This window comes from Balaenoptera ricei, chromosome 8 (genome assembly GCF_028023285.1).
Source record: "Balaenoptera ricei isolate mBalRic1 chromosome 8, mBalRic1.hap2, whole genome shotgun sequence".
NCBI lineage: Eukaryota > Metazoa > Chordata > Mammalia > Artiodactyla > Balaenopteridae > Balaenoptera > Balaenoptera ricei.
In genome coordinates, this window is record NC_082646.1 from 13,774,345 (window position 1) to 13,792,199 (window position 17,855).

The following is a 17,855-nucleotide window of genomic DNA, read 5'->3' on the forward strand; positions in this document are numbered from 1 at the left end:
CCTCCCCAGCTTTCTTGATCTATAATTATTATTTCTGCCATCTCTCTGTTACTAACTTTCATGTGATATAAATAGAACTGGGCGGCAAGAGTTTCTTATTTGGGTATTTTGACTAGTGAATCTCTTACTAAAATATTAATGAACTTTGGGCTAATAATTGACAACTCGAAGAACCCTTTAAGGGGTTGTAACTAAGAAGAGTACAAGAATTGTATAGCATTGTTACTGAGGAAAAGTCTAAATCTGGAACAATATAATAGGTTCTCTTTTTTTTTTTTTTAAGAAATTTATTCATCTGAGTGTCTTAGTTAAAAGGGGAAATATTTCTGTAGCTTCTTAAACTCTTAATATATGCTGGTTTTTTTCTGTTTTCTCTGTTATTTGTTATTTTCCAGCAATGGTGATTGTTCCCACTAGAGAACTTGCTCTACAGGTCAGTCAAATTTGCATCCAGGTCAGCAAACACATGGGAGGGGCTAAAGTGATGGCAACCACAGGAGGAACCAATTTACGAGATGACATAATGAGGCTTGATGATACAGGTAGGAAATGATTGATGTAAGGTGGCTGGCTCTCTGTAATTCCACACACAGGTGTTTCCTTTCAGTAACTTATTAAAGTTGTTTTTAAAATTAATAAGGAACAAACATTGCAGTAGAAAAATGAATAAAGGAAATGACCATTTCATTCAAGCATAAAAACAAATTGTTTTAGTAATTGAAAGACTATTCAACCTTACTAGTAATTTTTTAAATTACACATAAAAACAGTAAAGTGATATTGTACCTTTCTGATTGACAAGGTTAATTCATATTGGCAAGGCTAATTAGTAACCAGTAATGTGAGTTTGTGGAGAAATTGGCTGTCTTGCAACATGGAGGTATAAATTGATATAATCTCTATGGTGGGCAATTTGGCATTATATTTCAAAATTATAAATGTATATTTTTAAGAATCTTTTTTTGAAGAAATAAGTGGACAAATGCAAGGTGGTTTACTACAGCATGGTTTGTAGTACTGAAAAAATTGGAGCAACATGAATGTCAGGGGAGTTTGGCTAAAATACATTGGGTATAGTCTGAAGGGAATTCCACACGGCCATTAAAGAGTGAAGCTGACCTGTATTCATTTTTTAATGAAGAGTTCTCCATGATACATTATTTAGTGAAAAAAGAAAACAGCAAGAATGAAATCCACTTATATAAAATTATATATAGAATTTTAGTCAAAATTTTATATATGATTATCATTTGATAAGTTTAATTACTATATTCTTTGTGCTGTCCTGTTATTTAAAATGATTATTTGATCCTTATTACAGTCTTCAGAAGACCATTGATCTAGATTAAAGGCAAGCTACTGTATCAGAAGCTTGGCATACCTTTTGTTTTTCCTTGGGGGTTGCCCCAAGACAAGTATGCCCCTTATTTGGAGCAGGTGATTTGGGAAGTTGTAGCCCCACCCCATGTAGCAGTGAAACTAACAGGTATTCTCTAGCCAAACAAAGATGAAATGGAAATCCATATTCTTAAAACACACCTTTGCCTCTTTTTATTATTCCTACCTCTACAGCAGTATTTCTGATAAAATATATGATATAAACCTTTATCCTTTTTGCCCCAACTAAAATTAACGAAAATATGTTTTCTAATCTTGTGTAGTGCATGTCGTGATAGCTACCCCTGGGAGAATCCTGGATCTTATCAAGAAAGGAGTAGCAAAAGTTGATCATGTCCAGATGATAGTATTGGATGAGGTAATGTCTCTTCATTTGGAAACATACTATTCTGTACTACTCTGGCTTTGTTCATAACTGCCAGTGAGTGAAGCATAACCTCTTCGTGTTTATGAGCTTTTATTTATTTATTTATTTATTTTTAGTTTTTGGCTGCATTGGGTCTTCCTTGCTGCGTGCAGGCTTTCTCTAGTTGTGGCGAGCGGGGGCTGCTCTTCGTTGCAGTGGGTGGGCTTCTCATTGCGGTGGCTTCTCGTTGCAGAACACAGGCTCTAGGCACACGGGCTTCAGTAGTTGTGGCACGCAGGCTCAGTAGTTGTGGCTCACAGGCTCAGTAGTTGTGGTACATGGGCTTAGTTGCTCTGCGGCATGTGGGATCTTCCCGGACCAGGGCTCGAACCCATGTCCCCTGCATTGGCAGGCGAATTCTTAATCACTCTGCCACCAGGGAAGTCCCTATGACCTTTTAATAAATGCATGACTCTTGTCGGTTCAAACTAATTTGCTTATAAAACATGTTTTACCCTTTAAAAACAATAGATGATAGGAATTTATAGGAGTAAATCAGCCTTGTGTCTTTTTCTTAGTAAAGCCAGGTTTTTATTTTTCAATAAGAGAAGTTGTTGAATAATCTCAAAGCCAAGTTCATTCTAAGTCTCTTTCCATTCTGTGATTCATCTTAAGAAGCATGTAATGTCTCTAACCCCTCATTTAACATACAACTTTGTATTGTTTGGTTTTTCGTCTCTGTTATAATGTGTTATCTCACCAGGTTATAAGTGCCTTTTAAGAACTTACTCAGCTCTGCATCCTTGGGACCTAGCAGTGTTTTATATGTATATGAAATCAGTGTTGATGTTTTTAAAGTTATTTTCCTGTTTGGTCTGTGTTTTAGATTACTAGAGCAGTTTCGTCATGATCTAATTTGGAACAGGTTTTTATCTTTGAGTAATGAGAGAGCACATTTATTAGTTACTGTGTGCTAGCACTAAGTGCTTTACATGTTTTTTCATTTAATTTTTGCAAGAATCCTATAAGGTAGGTATCCTATAAAGTAGTTACTACAGTAAGAAGACACCTTAATTTTTAAATTGTGGAAACTGAAATAGTCAGTGGTTAAGAAGCCTCCCAACATAGCTAATAAGCGAAGGAGACAAGTTTTAAACCCAGGTAGTTTGACTCTGCAGCCTGTACTTTTAATCACTATACCATAATGTCTCTGTAATGGGAGTCACATTAAAATTTTGTTATGGGAACAAGGATTATATCTGTCTAGGACTTTTTTTCCTTGGAAGATGAGTATTACAGACTTTTCCCCTTCTGAATCACTGGTAATGTGTCTTGGTGCCTTTGGACTATGCAGTGTTGTAGAGGACTTACTGTTTACGACCAGGAGCATTCCATGAACTTGCTGGGTGATGCCTTATTAACCAAAGACCTTAGACATTATTTCATTGTGTTTAAGATCGTCTTCTCTTTGTACTGCAGGCAGATAAGTTGCTGTCACAGGATTTTGTGCAGATAATGGAGGATATTATTCTCACGCTACCTAAAAACAGACAGATTTTATTATATTCTGCTACCTTCCCTCTTAGTGTACAGAAGTTCATGGTGAGTATAAACCTGTACTTGGAAGCAGTACTATCCTGTTGTTCATGAGTATATCTTTATCCATGATTACATCTTACTACTAGTCTATATATTAACGCTGATTTCAAGTTTTGGGCTTTTTCTTTAGCTGATCAATTAAGGTTTGTTGTGCATAAATTAACTGATTTTTTTAAGATACAAAAGTAATTTGATTCTTATTTGTTCACTTAGCTTTTGTTGTCAGACTGACATAGCCATTGATGCTAGATAAATTGATTACAGCATAATTCTATATTTAAAGTACAAAATAGTAACTTAGCTGTATATCTGAATGTTATATCTCCCATTTTATGGTAATTTACTTCTTTCATGACAGATAATAACATTTTAAAGAGGGCTCCATCCCTTAAAGTAAGAGTTTATCAGACAGAAATGTATGAGGATATATTCTGAGTTTAAGAAATAGACTCTGCTTTCATTTAAATATGAGACTCTTCTTTTTTTTCAGAATTCCCATTTGCAGAAACCCTATGAGATTAACCTGATGGAGGAACTAACTTTGAAGGGAGTAACCCAGTACTACGCATATGTAACTGAGCGCCAAAAAGTACACTGCCTCAACACACTTTTCTCCAGGGTAAGTCTGTTAGGCTTCAGCAGCTGAATGTTGTCCGTTACTTACTACTTAACCTCAGTAAAACAAACAGTTGTATCAGTTTTCTCACCATTTTCTTTTTCTTTTCTTTTTTTTTAAATACTTATTTATTTGGCTGCTCCAGGTCTTAGTTGTGGCATGCAGGATCTCTTAAGTTGCAGCATGTGGGCTCTTAGTTGCGGCATGCGGGATCTAGTTCCCTGACCAGGGATCGAACCCGGGCACCCTGCACTGGGAGCACGGAGTCTTAACCACTGGACCACCAGGGAAGTCCCTCTCAGCATTTTCAGTGTAAAAAAAATTCCTTAGTATTTCCTGAAAGGTAGTTTGAGTTGTTGATCTGAAGCTGATACTGTATGATTGACAAGTCACAGGCACTTCTAATTTGATTCTAAAATAATTTGACCTTAATTACAGATAATCCTCATTATTCTCAGTAATTATAATTGTTCCGTTGTAGGCAGATTCTGTTTTTGCAAATTTGCCTACTTGCCACAATTTCCTTGTCACCCCGAAGTCAGTACTCAGGTGCTCTTGAGGTCATTTGCAGACATACGTGAAAAATTTGAGACCTCATGCGGTTTCCCCCTGCTTTCTTGTTTCAGCTCATATTATAAATGAACACCCTTTTCACAGTCTATTTAGTGCCACATTTCCCACATTTCTGTGCTTTTCTGTTGATTTCACTCTTTTAAATGGCCCCTAGGCATAGTGCTGAAGTGTTGTCCAGCGCTCCTAAGTACAAGAAGACTGATGTGCCTTGCAGAGATAATGTATTAGATAAACTTCATTAAGGCATGAGTTACAGAGCTGTGGGCCATGAGTAAGTAAGGTGTCTTTAAACAGTAACACTGTTTAAACCAAATTCCTTGGTGGTCCAGTGGTTAGGACTCCATGCCTCCACTGCAGGGGGCATGGGTTCGATCCCTGGTCAGGGAACTAGGATCCTGCAAGCTGTGTGGCAGGGCCCAAAAAAAAAAAACCAGTAACACACATAAAAGAAGGTTATCTGTTGACCCGTTGATGAAGAAGTTAAGTGTTCCTCACAGGAACCTAACCCTGTATTTCCCCTGGAAGCAGTGGTCCTGTATTCAGTAATTCAGTGTTTCCAGTAACTGTATAGAACATAACTACCTCAAGTAATGAGAATTGGCTGTGTTTTACTCCTGTTGGCAATTATGCGGCCCTTATGAAAAATACTCTGCTACAATAAAACTTACTCTACAATAAAAATTATCTTCAACTACTATGTAAATGAATAGTACTTAAAATTTTTACAGTTTTGCATCTCTCTTGTATCATGAGATTCTAAGTCTTAGATGATATTTTCAACATTAGGGTTAATATTTTCAAGATTTGGCAAAGTTAATGAAGGTTTTTGTTTTCCTTCCTTATGTCATCGTTTTGTTTTGTTTTGTTTACCCCCTGTGCTCAGCTTCAGATAAACCAGTCGATCATTTTCTGTAACTCCTCTCAGAGAGTTGAATTGCTAGCCAAGAAGATTTCTCAACTGGGTTATTCTTGCTTCTATATCCATGCTAAAATGAGGCAGGTGAGTGTAAAACTTGAACTTGCATAGATTTTTTAAAAAACCTTTTTCTTAGTATTTCTTGGATTTTGTTTTGTTTTAATGCTCTTCCAAATGCCCTGAGTTTAAGAATAAATTATTCCTTAGCAGGCAAAGGACCATTCATTTTAACCTCTCTGGCATTAGGTTTTCTAACTACAAACAGGGGTAATAGTACAAATTCTTACTTCACAAGGTTGTCAGGAAGATTGAGATTATGTAGGAATGAATAGTTTGTAAGTTGCCAAACATAATAGAAATGTGAGATTTTATTCCCTTCCTTCCCCGTATTCTTAGATTTGGGCTAGTATTTAATACAGTAATCACTAGCTACACGTGGCAATTTGAAAGAGTTAAAATTTAAATAAGTAAGTTAAAATTAAACAATATTTAAAATTTAGATTCAGTGCAATCCCTATCAAACTACCAATGGCATTTTTCACAGAACTAGAACAAAAAATTTCACAGTTTGTATGGAAACACAAAAGACCCCGAATAGCCAAAGCAATCTTGAGAAAGAAAAACGGAGCTGGAGGAATCTGGCTCCCTGACTTCAGACTATACTACAAAGTTACAGTAATCAAGACAGTATGGTACTGGCACAAAAACAGAAATATAGATCAGTGGAACAGTATAGAAAGCCCACAGATAAACCCACTCACATATGGTCACCTTATCTTTGATAAAGGAGGCAAGAATATACAGTGGAGAAAAGACAGCCTCTTCAATAAGTGATGCTGGGAAAACTGGACAGCTACATGTAAAAGAATGAAATTAGAACACTTCCTAACACCGTACACAAAAATAAACTCAAAATGGATTAAAGACCTAAATGTAAGGCCAGACACTATAAAATTCTTAGAGGGAAACATAGGCAGAACACACTATGACATAAATCACAGCAAGATCCTTTTTGACCCACCTCCTAGAGAAATGGAAATAAAAATAACAAATGGGATCTAATGAAACTTAAAAGCTTTTGCACAGCAAAGGGAACCATAAACAAGACGAAAAGACAACCCTCAGAAAGGGAGAAAATATTTGCAAATGAAGCAACTGACAAAGGATTAATCTCCAAAATACACAAGCAGCTCATGCAGCTCAATATCAAAAAAAAACAAAAACCCAATCCAAAAATGGGCAGAAGACCTAAATAGACATTTCTCCAAAGAAGATATACAGATGGCCAACAACACATGAAAGGATGCTCAACATCACTAATCATTAGAGAAATGCAAATCAAAACTACACTGAGGTATCACCTCACACCGGTCAGAATGGCCATCATCAAAAACGCTACAAACAATAAATAAATGCTGGAGAGGGTGTGGAGAAAAGGAACCCTCTTGCACTGTTGGTGGGACTGTAAACTGATACAGCCACAATGGAGAACAGTATAGAGGTTCCTTAAGAAACTAAAAATAGAATTACCATATGACCCAGCAATCCTACTACGGGGCATATACCATGAGAAAACCATAATTCAAAAAGAATCATGTACCACAGTGTTCACTGCAGCACTATTTACAATATCCAGGACATGGAAGCACCCTAAGTGTCCATCAACAGGTGAATGGATAAAGAAGATGTGGCACATATATACAATGGAATATTAGCCATAAAAAGAAACGAAATTGAGTTATTTGTAGTGAGGTGGATGGACTGAGAGTCTGTCTTACAGAGTTAAGTAAGTCAGAGAAAAACAAATACCGTATGCTAACACGCATATATGGAATCTAAAAAAAAAAAAAAAAGATTCTGAAGAACCTAGGGGCAGGACAGGAATAAAGACCTAGACGTAGAGAATGGACTCTAGGACATGGGGAGGGGGAAGGGTAAGCTGAGACGAAATGAGAGAGTAGCACTGACATATATATACTACCAAATGTAAAATAGATAGCTAGTGGGAAGCAGCCAAGTAGCACAGGGAGATCACCTCATGCTTTGTGATCACCTAGAGGGGTGGGATAGGGAGGGTGGGAGGGAGATGCAAGAGGGAGGGGATATGGGGGTATATGTATACATATAGCTGATTCACTTTGTTATACAGCAGCAACTAACAACAATGTAAAGCAATTATACTCCAATAAAGATGTTAAAAAAATAAAATTTAGTTCTTCAGTCACACTAACCACATTTGAAGTGCTGCATTACATGTGACTAGCAGTCACAGTTTTGGAAAGTACAGATACAGAACATTTCCATCATTGCAGAAGGTTCTGATTTTTCTGTGTACCTCCTCAGGTACATCTGTTTTTACTATTTGCCTTTAGAAAAGGATGCAATGTGTATTTCAGAACTTAATTCAACAGAAAATAGATTCAACACCATCACAAGACAACATTTTGTGTTTGTGCTGACGTTGTGAAATTTCATAAGAAAGTAGTTTCTGTAGGCTAACGGGCTAAGAACTTCATCAACTCACATATGGTTTTCAAAGAAGCTTAGTGTCATGGATCAGATACCTTCATGTAGACCCTAATATTAAAATTATCACAGGAAATGAATGTATTAAATTGAAGAGAATATTTCAGAATGGAAGAACATTGTGCTGAAAAGAAAGACCAGTTTGCCAGATGCTAGATTTATTGCTTTTTGCTAGTCAGTGTATGTTTTCATTTTTGATTTTTAATTGGAAAGTAGTTATTTTTAGCTTTTGTATATAATAACTGAAAAGGTAAATAGTAGATGTTTTGGTCAAGCCAAACTTTTGACATCTTTTGTTTGAAATATTTTAGAAGTATGGTGAAAATTATCACTAAAAATCCACTCCAGCAAAAAAGAAAAATACCTTTAAGAATTGAGATAATAAACAACATATACACACGTATTCATATTAATTCCCATGGGAAACTAATTTATGGTTAATTATTTTCACGTTTTGTTTTTAATTTATGTGTATTGAATTTGGCTCCTTTCTCATTCATGTAAAAAAATTTTTGGGTATAAAGAACTTTGGGTAGGAGAAAAAATCATGGCAGTTTGGGGGCTTGTGTGAGTTTTAATCAAATCAAATGCATTACTTTGTTCCTAGGAACATCGGAATCGTGTATTTCATGATTTCCGAAATGGCTTATGCCGCAATCTTGTTTGCACTGGTAAGTATTTTGTTTTGTTTACCCGTAGTTTTTCTTCTTAGTTTTGCTCTTTCTCTATCGTATCACGCAGTGAGGCCTGTGACATAGTCCAGCTTGCTCTACTATCATTTCTAGAATTTCTGAAGTTGAGAATGAGCTGTAGTTAACTTTTGAAATTAGGTTCCATACCTGAAACTGCAGAATACTTGTTCTGGCACTCATACCTCATCTCTGCCTTTTAAACCAGTTTTGGGGTTTGTGTATTTTCTAAATAGTTTTAGCATACAGGAATGAATTATATATAGCATACACAAAATGAATTAAGAAACTATGTTTTAGAAGTGTTTATCATGGCCTTTTTGGGGTTTTTTGCCAGAATCAGACCAGTTTATATTTTGGTATATTTCACTGTGAAGAAAAACAAACTGGGGCGGGGCAGGTGGACAGTCAGAGCAGACAAAACAAATGGATTCAGTAGCCTCCCATCTCTACACTGGGAATATAGTCTTAGTATTGATACTAGATTAATAATCTAAACTAGGCTTCTGGATAGAGGGAAGAACCTGGATTTTTTTTTTTTTTTAATTTTTGAGGTATACACACATAAATACAGAACTGCATGGGTTCTGAAGGCCGACTATAAAGTTATATGCAGATTTTCAACTGTGAGACCCTAACCCCTGAGTTGTTCAGGGGTCAACTGTATAGACAAACAGAAAGTGCCATTTGCCATTAACCATTTCCTTATTTGAGAATGAAAAATACTTTTTTGTTTTCTAGAAAGAGTTCTTAGTACTTATAGAAATCACCCATTGATATGAATTACTGCTGTGGTTACATGGTTTTATTTTTAAGCATTACTTGCAAGGCTGCCTTCAGATAAGTTTTTGAAGTGCCGATGCTTTCTTCTTTCTGATTTTTCAGAACAGTGGGTAATATGTCGTTAAATAAGTACTGAATAACGTTTATGTGTAAAATGTATAAATAAATATATGCAAAGTACCACTCCTCTCTTCAAGGAGTAGTTGTTTAATCAGAGATAAAAAGATAACATTAAGAACCTAAGGCAGGGCCTGCAGACTTATTCTGTGAAGTGTCATATAGTAAATACCTTAGACTTTGCACACCATATGGTCTCTGTTACAAGTTATAAACTTGTGGCAGTATATAAACAAATGGGCATGGCCACATGGCAGTAAAACTTTATTTACAAAAACAGGCATTGGGCTGGATCTACAAGGGAGTAAAGGTAATTTGCAAGTGGGAGGTATGTACAGTAAATAATCATAAATTTTCGTAAGAGAGGGAAGGTGACTAGCTGAGGTGATCTGAGAAGAGATGAAATTGTAATTTAAGCTATAGGTGAGTTTCAGACTTGGAGAAGAAGGAATTTTAAGTTAGGGGACTGGTATAAAAAATAATCCATAGACAGCTAAGAAGATATGTTTAAAGAAGTATAGTGGACAAGTTTGGTGGAGAGGAAGGTTTGAGATGTGTTAGAGAAGTATGTTAGGACCAGAGTATAGAGTGGAGGACCTTGAATATCAGTTTTAAATTTTATCTGGAGGCAATTTAAAATAATGAGTTAACAAATTCAAAGCAGTATTTTAGAAATATTTGACCATGGATTATTTTGAAGTGTGGAGCTGATAGATGCAGGGAGAACTAGTTATTAGCCTATAATAATTATTTCTACCTGTATTTTTCAAAGCCTAAATTAGCATAATAATTGTGGGACTAGAAAAGAGTTAGAAGGGATAGCCTTGCATATTAGCTTACCTCAGACCTGTTATAAATCATTTAGCAGAACGGGATGAATGAATTCTAAACAAAGCATAAATAATTACTGCTAGAGGATTATGTCTTTTTAGAAGTATTCTACGTTACACAACAAAATTTTTAAAAATAATTTACTCTGTTAGCCTTGGATTAAATACTCAAAAATAGACGGAAGAAAATTATACTCCTGAGACTCATTTATGAGTGTATAGCTTATCAGTCATCCTTGACTTGCACAGTCACCTTAGACCATTTTTTAAAACTTTGTTACAGGACTGGGAAAAGGTAACTTGTTGAGCAGAAAGCTGCTTATGGTAATGTGCATGACAGATAATGCCAGTAATTTGCAAATGCTTTTGAATTACTGATGAGGTGAATGAAGCTTAGGTTACATTAGAAATATATGTTAAAGAGTATTATGGCACCAAATTGAAGGATATAATGGAGTTTTTGTTTTTGTTTTTGTTTTTTTTAAAGATTTGTTTACCCGAGGTATTGATATACAAGCTGTGAATGTGGTAATAAACTTTGACTTCCCAAAGCTGGCAGAGACCTATCTCCATCGTATTGGAAGATCAGGTGAGGAAAAGGAAGGAGATGTTCTTCGTGGAAGTTGTTTGAGAAGTTTAATCACTAAATTTTGTTCCTTTGTAGAGTGTGGTAGCAGTTAGAACAGTGAATTAAAACTAATTTAGTTGTTTGATATATCAAATTAATTTCCAATTCTTCCAGAACACTTATTTTAAAAGGTTAAAATAACTTTATGCTTAATTTAAGATTCACAAATGAGAACCTCACTTCTGTAACTGTACTGTTTAGTATGTATATTCTGGCAACTTCTGACAGAAATGAGCACCCGTTTTTTCATTTGAAAAAGGTGAAATAGAAGTACTACTTCAGGCTGTGAAACCTGAAGTTGTAACGTGTGTATGGGTTCATATACTCAGAATGGTAGTGAACAAAAACATAAATCCTTTATGGATTTGCCACTTACACACTAGTGCTTGCACATTGATTCCCATATTTAACTGTTTTATTAATTAAAATTGGTTTTTGTTAGGTCGCTTTGGTCATCTTGGCTTAGCCATCAACTTGATCACATATGATGATCGCTTCAACCTGAAAAGTATTGAGGAGCAGCTGGGAACAGAAATCAAACCTATCCCGAGTAACATTGACAAGAGCCTGTATGTGGCAGAATACCACAGCGAGCCTGTAGAAGATGAGAAACCGTAACAAGCATGTGTGTACCCGACAAAATAGCAAAGTGAGCATAATGTTTAAAGAAAGGAAATCAAGGTCCTCTTTCCTGGGGGAAATTTGATGTTCCACGGTATATAATTAGCAATAAAGGATGAAATACCTCTTGGCATAAATGACAGTAAACAGGAAGTATCTCTGTTGAAGTTGTGATCTTATTGGCGAATCCATAAATGCGGTTCACTTGAATACAGTCTTCCTAAGTAATGTAGTATGTGAGCAGTACTTAAGACAAGTTCAGACTTCTAAAATAATGGAAGCAAAAAAGAATCTTAGCGATTTTGAATATGAAAATATTTTTGCTCTTTTCCTTTATCACTCGGTCATCTTTGTTAGCGTTCACTCTTAATTTCTAATGGGTACCTTAATAAACTATGTTAAATTACCTGTAAAATTTTATTGCTAAAGGTGTAATCAGGTTATGAGGATAACTGCCTTATTTTAAATGCCCACTCTGGTTTCCTGCAGATGGTTTCTCATCTTTTGGTGACTGTTGGGCTCTGGTAGAAATGCTTAAAACAAGGCTTAACATAGGGGAAAACCTCTAAAACAGCCTACATTCCTCTAAGGAAAATCTGATTTGAGAGCTGATAGTTTCCAAATCAGCAGTGAACATCCTACCTGTTGCTATTTTTAGATTTTTCAAATTACTTTCTTCACTTTAACCTTTTTATCCTAATTTAAATGTCAAACACAAAACCCTTGGACAAATATAAAACTAGCCCATGTTTGCTAATACATTGGCAGGCTGTTGAGTTCATGTACGGTTTAAAAAAAAATTTTTTTTTTTAATTGTCACAGAGACTGCTGCCTGTTACTAGAACTTTCAGGGTTTCATTCTGTCTCTGGGATACATAGCAGAAATTCCTTAATCCTGAGTGGATTCTATAGTAGGCAGACAGGCTCAGTAGAAGCTGTGATAGAGAGCAGTGGCACGGGGATTGTGAACACCTGTGTGTCCTAGTTCATATTGCTTTCAGGACATTAATTTCAGGCTTCTTTTTTTTTTTAGGTTTTGACAAACTACAGAAGGCTCGTTTGGATCTGTGACACATCGATTTTGGGAGGATGCTCTTCTCTTTGTGGGTTTTTCATCTTCTTTTATTTTGGAACTATGAAGACTTAAAAGAGCTCAGACATTTTTTCTTTTTTTTAATTGGTGAAGAGAAAAAAGCTGAAAAGGAATTTACCTTTTTTGTTCCACTTGTTTGCACTGTGTGCTGACTGAACATTAGTTGCACTAACTGCTGGTTTTTTAAAAATGTTTTCTGGGGAAGGGGGACAAGGAAGGAGGAGAAAGAAGAGAAGGGGAGAAACCCTAAAAAGAGAAGAATCTTGATGAACACAAGCTTGTCTGCGATTTCAGAATTCTCCAACAGCTGACTCTTGAGTGCATTTCAACTTCTCCCTGGTTACTCATCCGTTTTTTAAGCCTGAAGAGCTTATTACTTATTTGTGCAAAGTGCCTTATGCTATGAGACCATTCAGAATATCATCTTTTAGACACAGCCCAAGGAATCAACAGTAGTAGTGTTTTTTTCTTTTTTCTTTCTTTTTAAAATTTTTGTCTTTCCATTTTGGTTTCAAGTTGAAGTCTCTCTCTTCCCTTTCTACCCGATACTCAAGCCCAGGGCTGGAAGATGAAACGTATTAGTAATGTTAAACACCATTTTCTTTTTCTTTATGTGGAGGAGTTGATATGCAACTGCAGTTCATCCGCACTGTAAATACATGTATTTAAAAAAAAAAACAATCCCAAGTAAAAATTTCTTCTGGGCTGAGTAGATGCAACATCATCGCTCCCAAAGGAAAGAGCAGTCTATCATTGCAGGAGCCATATGACAAGCCTTTTGTGCTCTATAGCAGAACACTAAAGACTGGTTTACATACGCCTCCATTAGCAGTTATGGCACTTGATGTGTAGACATGTCAGAGCCTTTGACCCTCTTTCCTCTGTGGCAAAGCGTGTCCCATAGAAAATTGGGTGTGTATACTTGTATAAACTTTGTAAATAGGTTTTTTTCTGGGTTCATATATATATATACATATATATATATATATATATTTTTTTTTTTTTTTTTGGATGAAGGTTGCTGGGATTAAGGGGATTAGAGTGATTATGGGAGCAGCTAAAGATGAGAGGGGCTCAGTTTTCCGCAACACTAAATTCTAAAAAAGTACTTTGGCTTCTTACTGTAGAGAGCAGACCTCTACAGGGACACCCTCTGTTGGAAAAGGGACCCAGAAGTCTGGGATTCACTGCTGCCACACTGTCTCATATAGTACCTTTGGAGGAGGCCTGACAGAGAGAGCAAGGAAGCTTCAGAAACCTGTAATTCAAGATGTTATTTTTGAGACGCTCTCTCTGATAATGTTTCTTCCCCCCTTTTTAAAAGTTGTTTGAGAAACTTTTCAAGCTCAGCAAAAGGGGACAAAGAATAAATTGCCTTGCAGTGTGGCAGTTTGAGTGGCAGTTTCTTTGAGCAGTATATGTATAAAGCATGGATTTGCATTTCAGAATATTAGCCAGTACCAGCTGTGGTAACATTAGCAGTTCTGGGGCTTACTTTCTGTGGATCTTCTCTACTGTGTAAGTGTATTGCCCTCTGCCCACCTTGATACATAAACTTGCAGGAATGGGCAACCCCTGAGAGCTGTTAACTTTGATGCTACAGAAAGCTGCTTGCCATCCTCTTGCTTTGTGACAAGAATTATCTGTCATTTTGCATTGTAAATTGCTGGCAAATGCGTTACAGTCAATAGTGTTGCTTTAAATTGTGCCCCTCCCAACATGCTTGATGTTTGGCCTGATCTCCAGGCAAAAGGAGTGAGATGAAGCAAAACCAGTGAACTTTTTTTTTAATGTTTTTAATTCCCTTTTAACCCAGTGTACTAGGTCAATTAGGAGGCATCTAGGATTTTTTTTTAAAAAAAGGAAAAAATAAAATTAAAAAAATTTGATTTCCATATGCCATTGTTTTCCAAAACCCTAAAATATTGCAAGATGTGTCCTGCATAAACTTTCATGCTTAACTCATCTGGAAAAAGAAATCAGTTATTCAAAGTTGCTTTTTGACTCTGCCTAGTTCTAAGCAAAATTGTGACTCACCCAAAATTCCTTGAGGATCAAAATCCTGTAGATGCCTCCTGATCAGACATAGCCCTAACTCCTTAAAAACTGTAGCAAGAGCTGCACAGTACAAACCCCAAAAAGAATAACTCATTTATCTGGTAGCCAAGCCACATGTGTCTATCCAGCCAATGTTGGTTACTAAATACAAGGCCTACTTAAGGAAGTAACCTTTTTCCGGGGAGGGGTGGGGGGAGGGAATTTAAAAGGCATCAACTTTTGACCAAAAATCTTGCCCTTGTACTGATGCAGCTCTCTTTCTCCCCCACCTCTGGCGAGATAAGAGGGATCATTCATTATAGAAGAAAAACAAGGAATGCTCATAAATGCAATTTTGTGTCTCGCTAGAGAGTGTGTGGGTGACTAAGCAGCGCAGTCTTTTTTGCCATCCTCAGACTGTGCTCTGCCTGGTGCCACATGCCTGTGGGTCCCTCTAAAAGCACAGACTTTAAATTGAAAGTATTAATGAAGTACAGCCTCTGATGAGGAGTGGCACTTAAAACTATCTGGGACACCACTATTGGACACAGTCTTGTAGAGGCAGCTGTCCAGTTTTGGTGCTTGTCTCTTGAATAGGAATTGTTAAATGGAAAGATGCTCTAAGGACTAGGTCAAAGCCTAGTCTTTTTTTTTTTTTTTTTTTTTTTTAATTGCCCTTACAATAAGGAGCATTGTTACTATTGGAAGTTGTTTTTGTGTTCCTTGCAGTACTGGGTGTTTATTTTAAGTAATGATAATATTTTTCCACTGGTTCATTTGGATGAAAACTATTTGCCCTATTTTTAATATTTAAATTATATTCAGCACCTGGTTTAACCAGTGGTTATATAGTTGTGTAATGGGTTGTGGACTGTTACACAGCTTGCTGCCTCTGTCTTTCTCTTTTCCTTACATTCCGATGGAGAAACTTCCTTGCCTTTTCCCTTAGGAATGGAATGGAATAAATTTATTCTAAAATGATCTTCCATGGGAAGAAGTAAGGGAGAGAGAAACCTAAATATAATCTCTAAATTATTTTCAAGTTGGTTCCAGCATCATAATATGGGTTGGCCCCAAAGACTGGGGGGGAGGGGGGAGGCGGGAGGCAACTGGTTATCAATATTTGTTTTCAGAATGAGATGGGAGCATCTTTCCTTTGCCATGTGCTTTGTGTTAGAGACCGTCATGCTTGGGTTAGAACCAGACAACCCAGCACAAAGCCTTGAGTGTAAATTGTTGGAATCAAAACATCTCATTCTGATCACTTGATTTTTTTTTTTTTTTTAATAGGGGTGGGAGGGAGGTTACTTTGCCCCAAAAGGGAGGGTATCTGCACTAAGGATTTAGAAACACTTTGGAAGCTCATAACCTCATCAGAAACTGCCTTTAGTCACACTCTTGACCTTATAAGATGAGTAACAAAAAGATGAAATAAGTTCTTGGGAATTAAGCCATGTTATTTTAATTTGCTCCTTTTTCAATGTTCTGTGTCTCTTAAGCTGTTATTGTGGAATCATTTTCTGGCAAAATACCTTTGTCAAGCAAAATTATTGGCCTCGTGGGAGCTGACGTCAGTCAACTGGTGAATTTAAGTGGACTTTGGTGAGCTTATAGTTGTACTTTATATCCTTAAAGGTAGTTTTTTAAAAACTTCCAAAGAAAACTCACTCTCCTTTCTGATCTAAAAACTCATCTTTGGGGTAAAGAGTTAAGTGTCCAAAGGTTGTAAGAGTTCATGAGGTAAGAGGGCGCTAGCCTGGCACCTGGATTCTGCCCCTCCGTTGCTGACAGATTCCAACAGAAGTGTGTTTAAATTCTCCAGTAGACAATACTGGGTTGGGGGGGAGGGGGGGTAGGGTTGGGTTGCTAAGGTACAGGCTGCTGTACTTTACCCAGTGGTTGTGAGGGAGGGTCCCTGGAGAAAACCAAGTCGCTAGTCCCTTTTTTGAAACAAAATTAAAACTTGAAAAAAATTTTTTGTTCAGTACAAAATGGGATAGAATTTAATGTCCCTAGCCACAAGGGACCAGTTCCACTGAGAAGTGAACAGTGGGGATTCAATTTTGAAAACATTTGGGGAAAGGGAAAATTGGCTTTCTGTTAATTGGCAAATGTTCCAGTGGGGCTCTGTTTTTGTTGGAATGTGTTATGTTGTATGTACACATATATGGACCAGAGTGTCTGCTGAGTTTATAAAGTTAAGAAAAGCTGGTTGATAAAATCTTGATTTTTGTTACTTTATCTCAATAAAAGCCCACTGGAACTTCAGGTGTGTGTGTGGTGTGTCTATAGCAGCAGGCTGTGCGGTTTAGGAATACTTGCCTTTGAAATCATTTTTACTTAAATAACTCACATTCTGGTAAAGCAGTAAGATTCTCAGCACTACTCCTCTCAGCACTACTCCTCTGAATAAAATATGTGAGCACCTTTGTCCAGCCTTATTCGTTGTCCCACCGTTCGCATTTCACTCTGTTTTCATAGCCTAAACACAGAACAGATAAATGAGTTGGAAAGGAGAGAGATGTTGGTCCACAGTATGTCTGGGGGACTGCCGGTGGTCAGTCACCTAGAATTGTTCAGATGTTTTAGAAAGTTGAACAAAAATTACTTAGGCATTAACGATATGAATGGAATTTGTATTCTGAGACCGAGAAGTACTAATGAAAGAAATCAGAAGACCTAGATAATTGGAGAAATCCAGACACAAAGCTGGACACAGCATCCTTGCCCCCCACCCCAAAAGAAATACTTCAGTATAACAAAATAATGTTCCTGACATGTATGCTGAAAACTGCAAAATATGCTGATGAGAGAAATCAGGCCTGAAGACATAGTCTTCCAATCCATGAGCATGACACCTCTATTTTTGTCAGTTCCCCAGTTTCATCTGTAGGTTCAGAGTATTTTCCTTCCAGTCAGTCCCAGCAAGCTTATTGACAAGATAGCCACCAAGATAATTCTAAAATTCATATGGAAAGGCAAACCGCCATAACAGTTTTGGAAAAGAACAAAATTGGAGGACTCATTACCTGATTTCAAATTATAGGAAGCTACAGCAGTCAAGAAATTTGTAAATTCAGTTC

At 36.8% G+C, this 17,855-nt stretch overlaps 1 protein-coding gene across 7 annotated transcripts in view; it reads left to right on the plus strand.

The window, feature by feature from the left end:
- Nucleotides 1-17,040, plus strand: part of DDX6 (DEAD-box helicase 6) — a 34,870-nt gene extending 17,830 nt beyond the window's left edge. For 6 of the 7 annotated variants that reach the window (XM_059930258.1, XM_059930259.1, XM_059930260.1 and 3 more), the window contains exons 6-14: nt 396-542; nt 1,662-1,756; nt 3,224-3,346; nt 3,834-3,962; nt 5,416-5,532; nt 8,582-8,645; nt 10,881-10,982; nt 11,464-11,670; nt 12,676-17,040. In XM_059930258.1, the coding sequence (XP_059786241.1) occupies nt 396-542; nt 1,662-1,756; nt 3,224-3,346; nt 3,834-3,962; nt 5,416-5,532; nt 8,582-8,645; nt 10,881-10,982; nt 11,464-11,639 (953 nt within the window). In that variant the 3' untranslated portion in view covers nt 11,640-11,670; nt 12,676-17,040. The remainder of the gene's footprint in view (nt 1-395; nt 543-1,661; nt 1,757-3,223; nt 3,347-3,833; nt 3,963-5,415; nt 5,533-8,581; nt 8,646-10,880; nt 10,983-11,463; nt 11,671-12,675) is intronic. The other variant, XM_059930265.1, reaches the window with a different exon arrangement.
- Nucleotides 17,041-17,855: the final 815 nt, after the last annotated feature.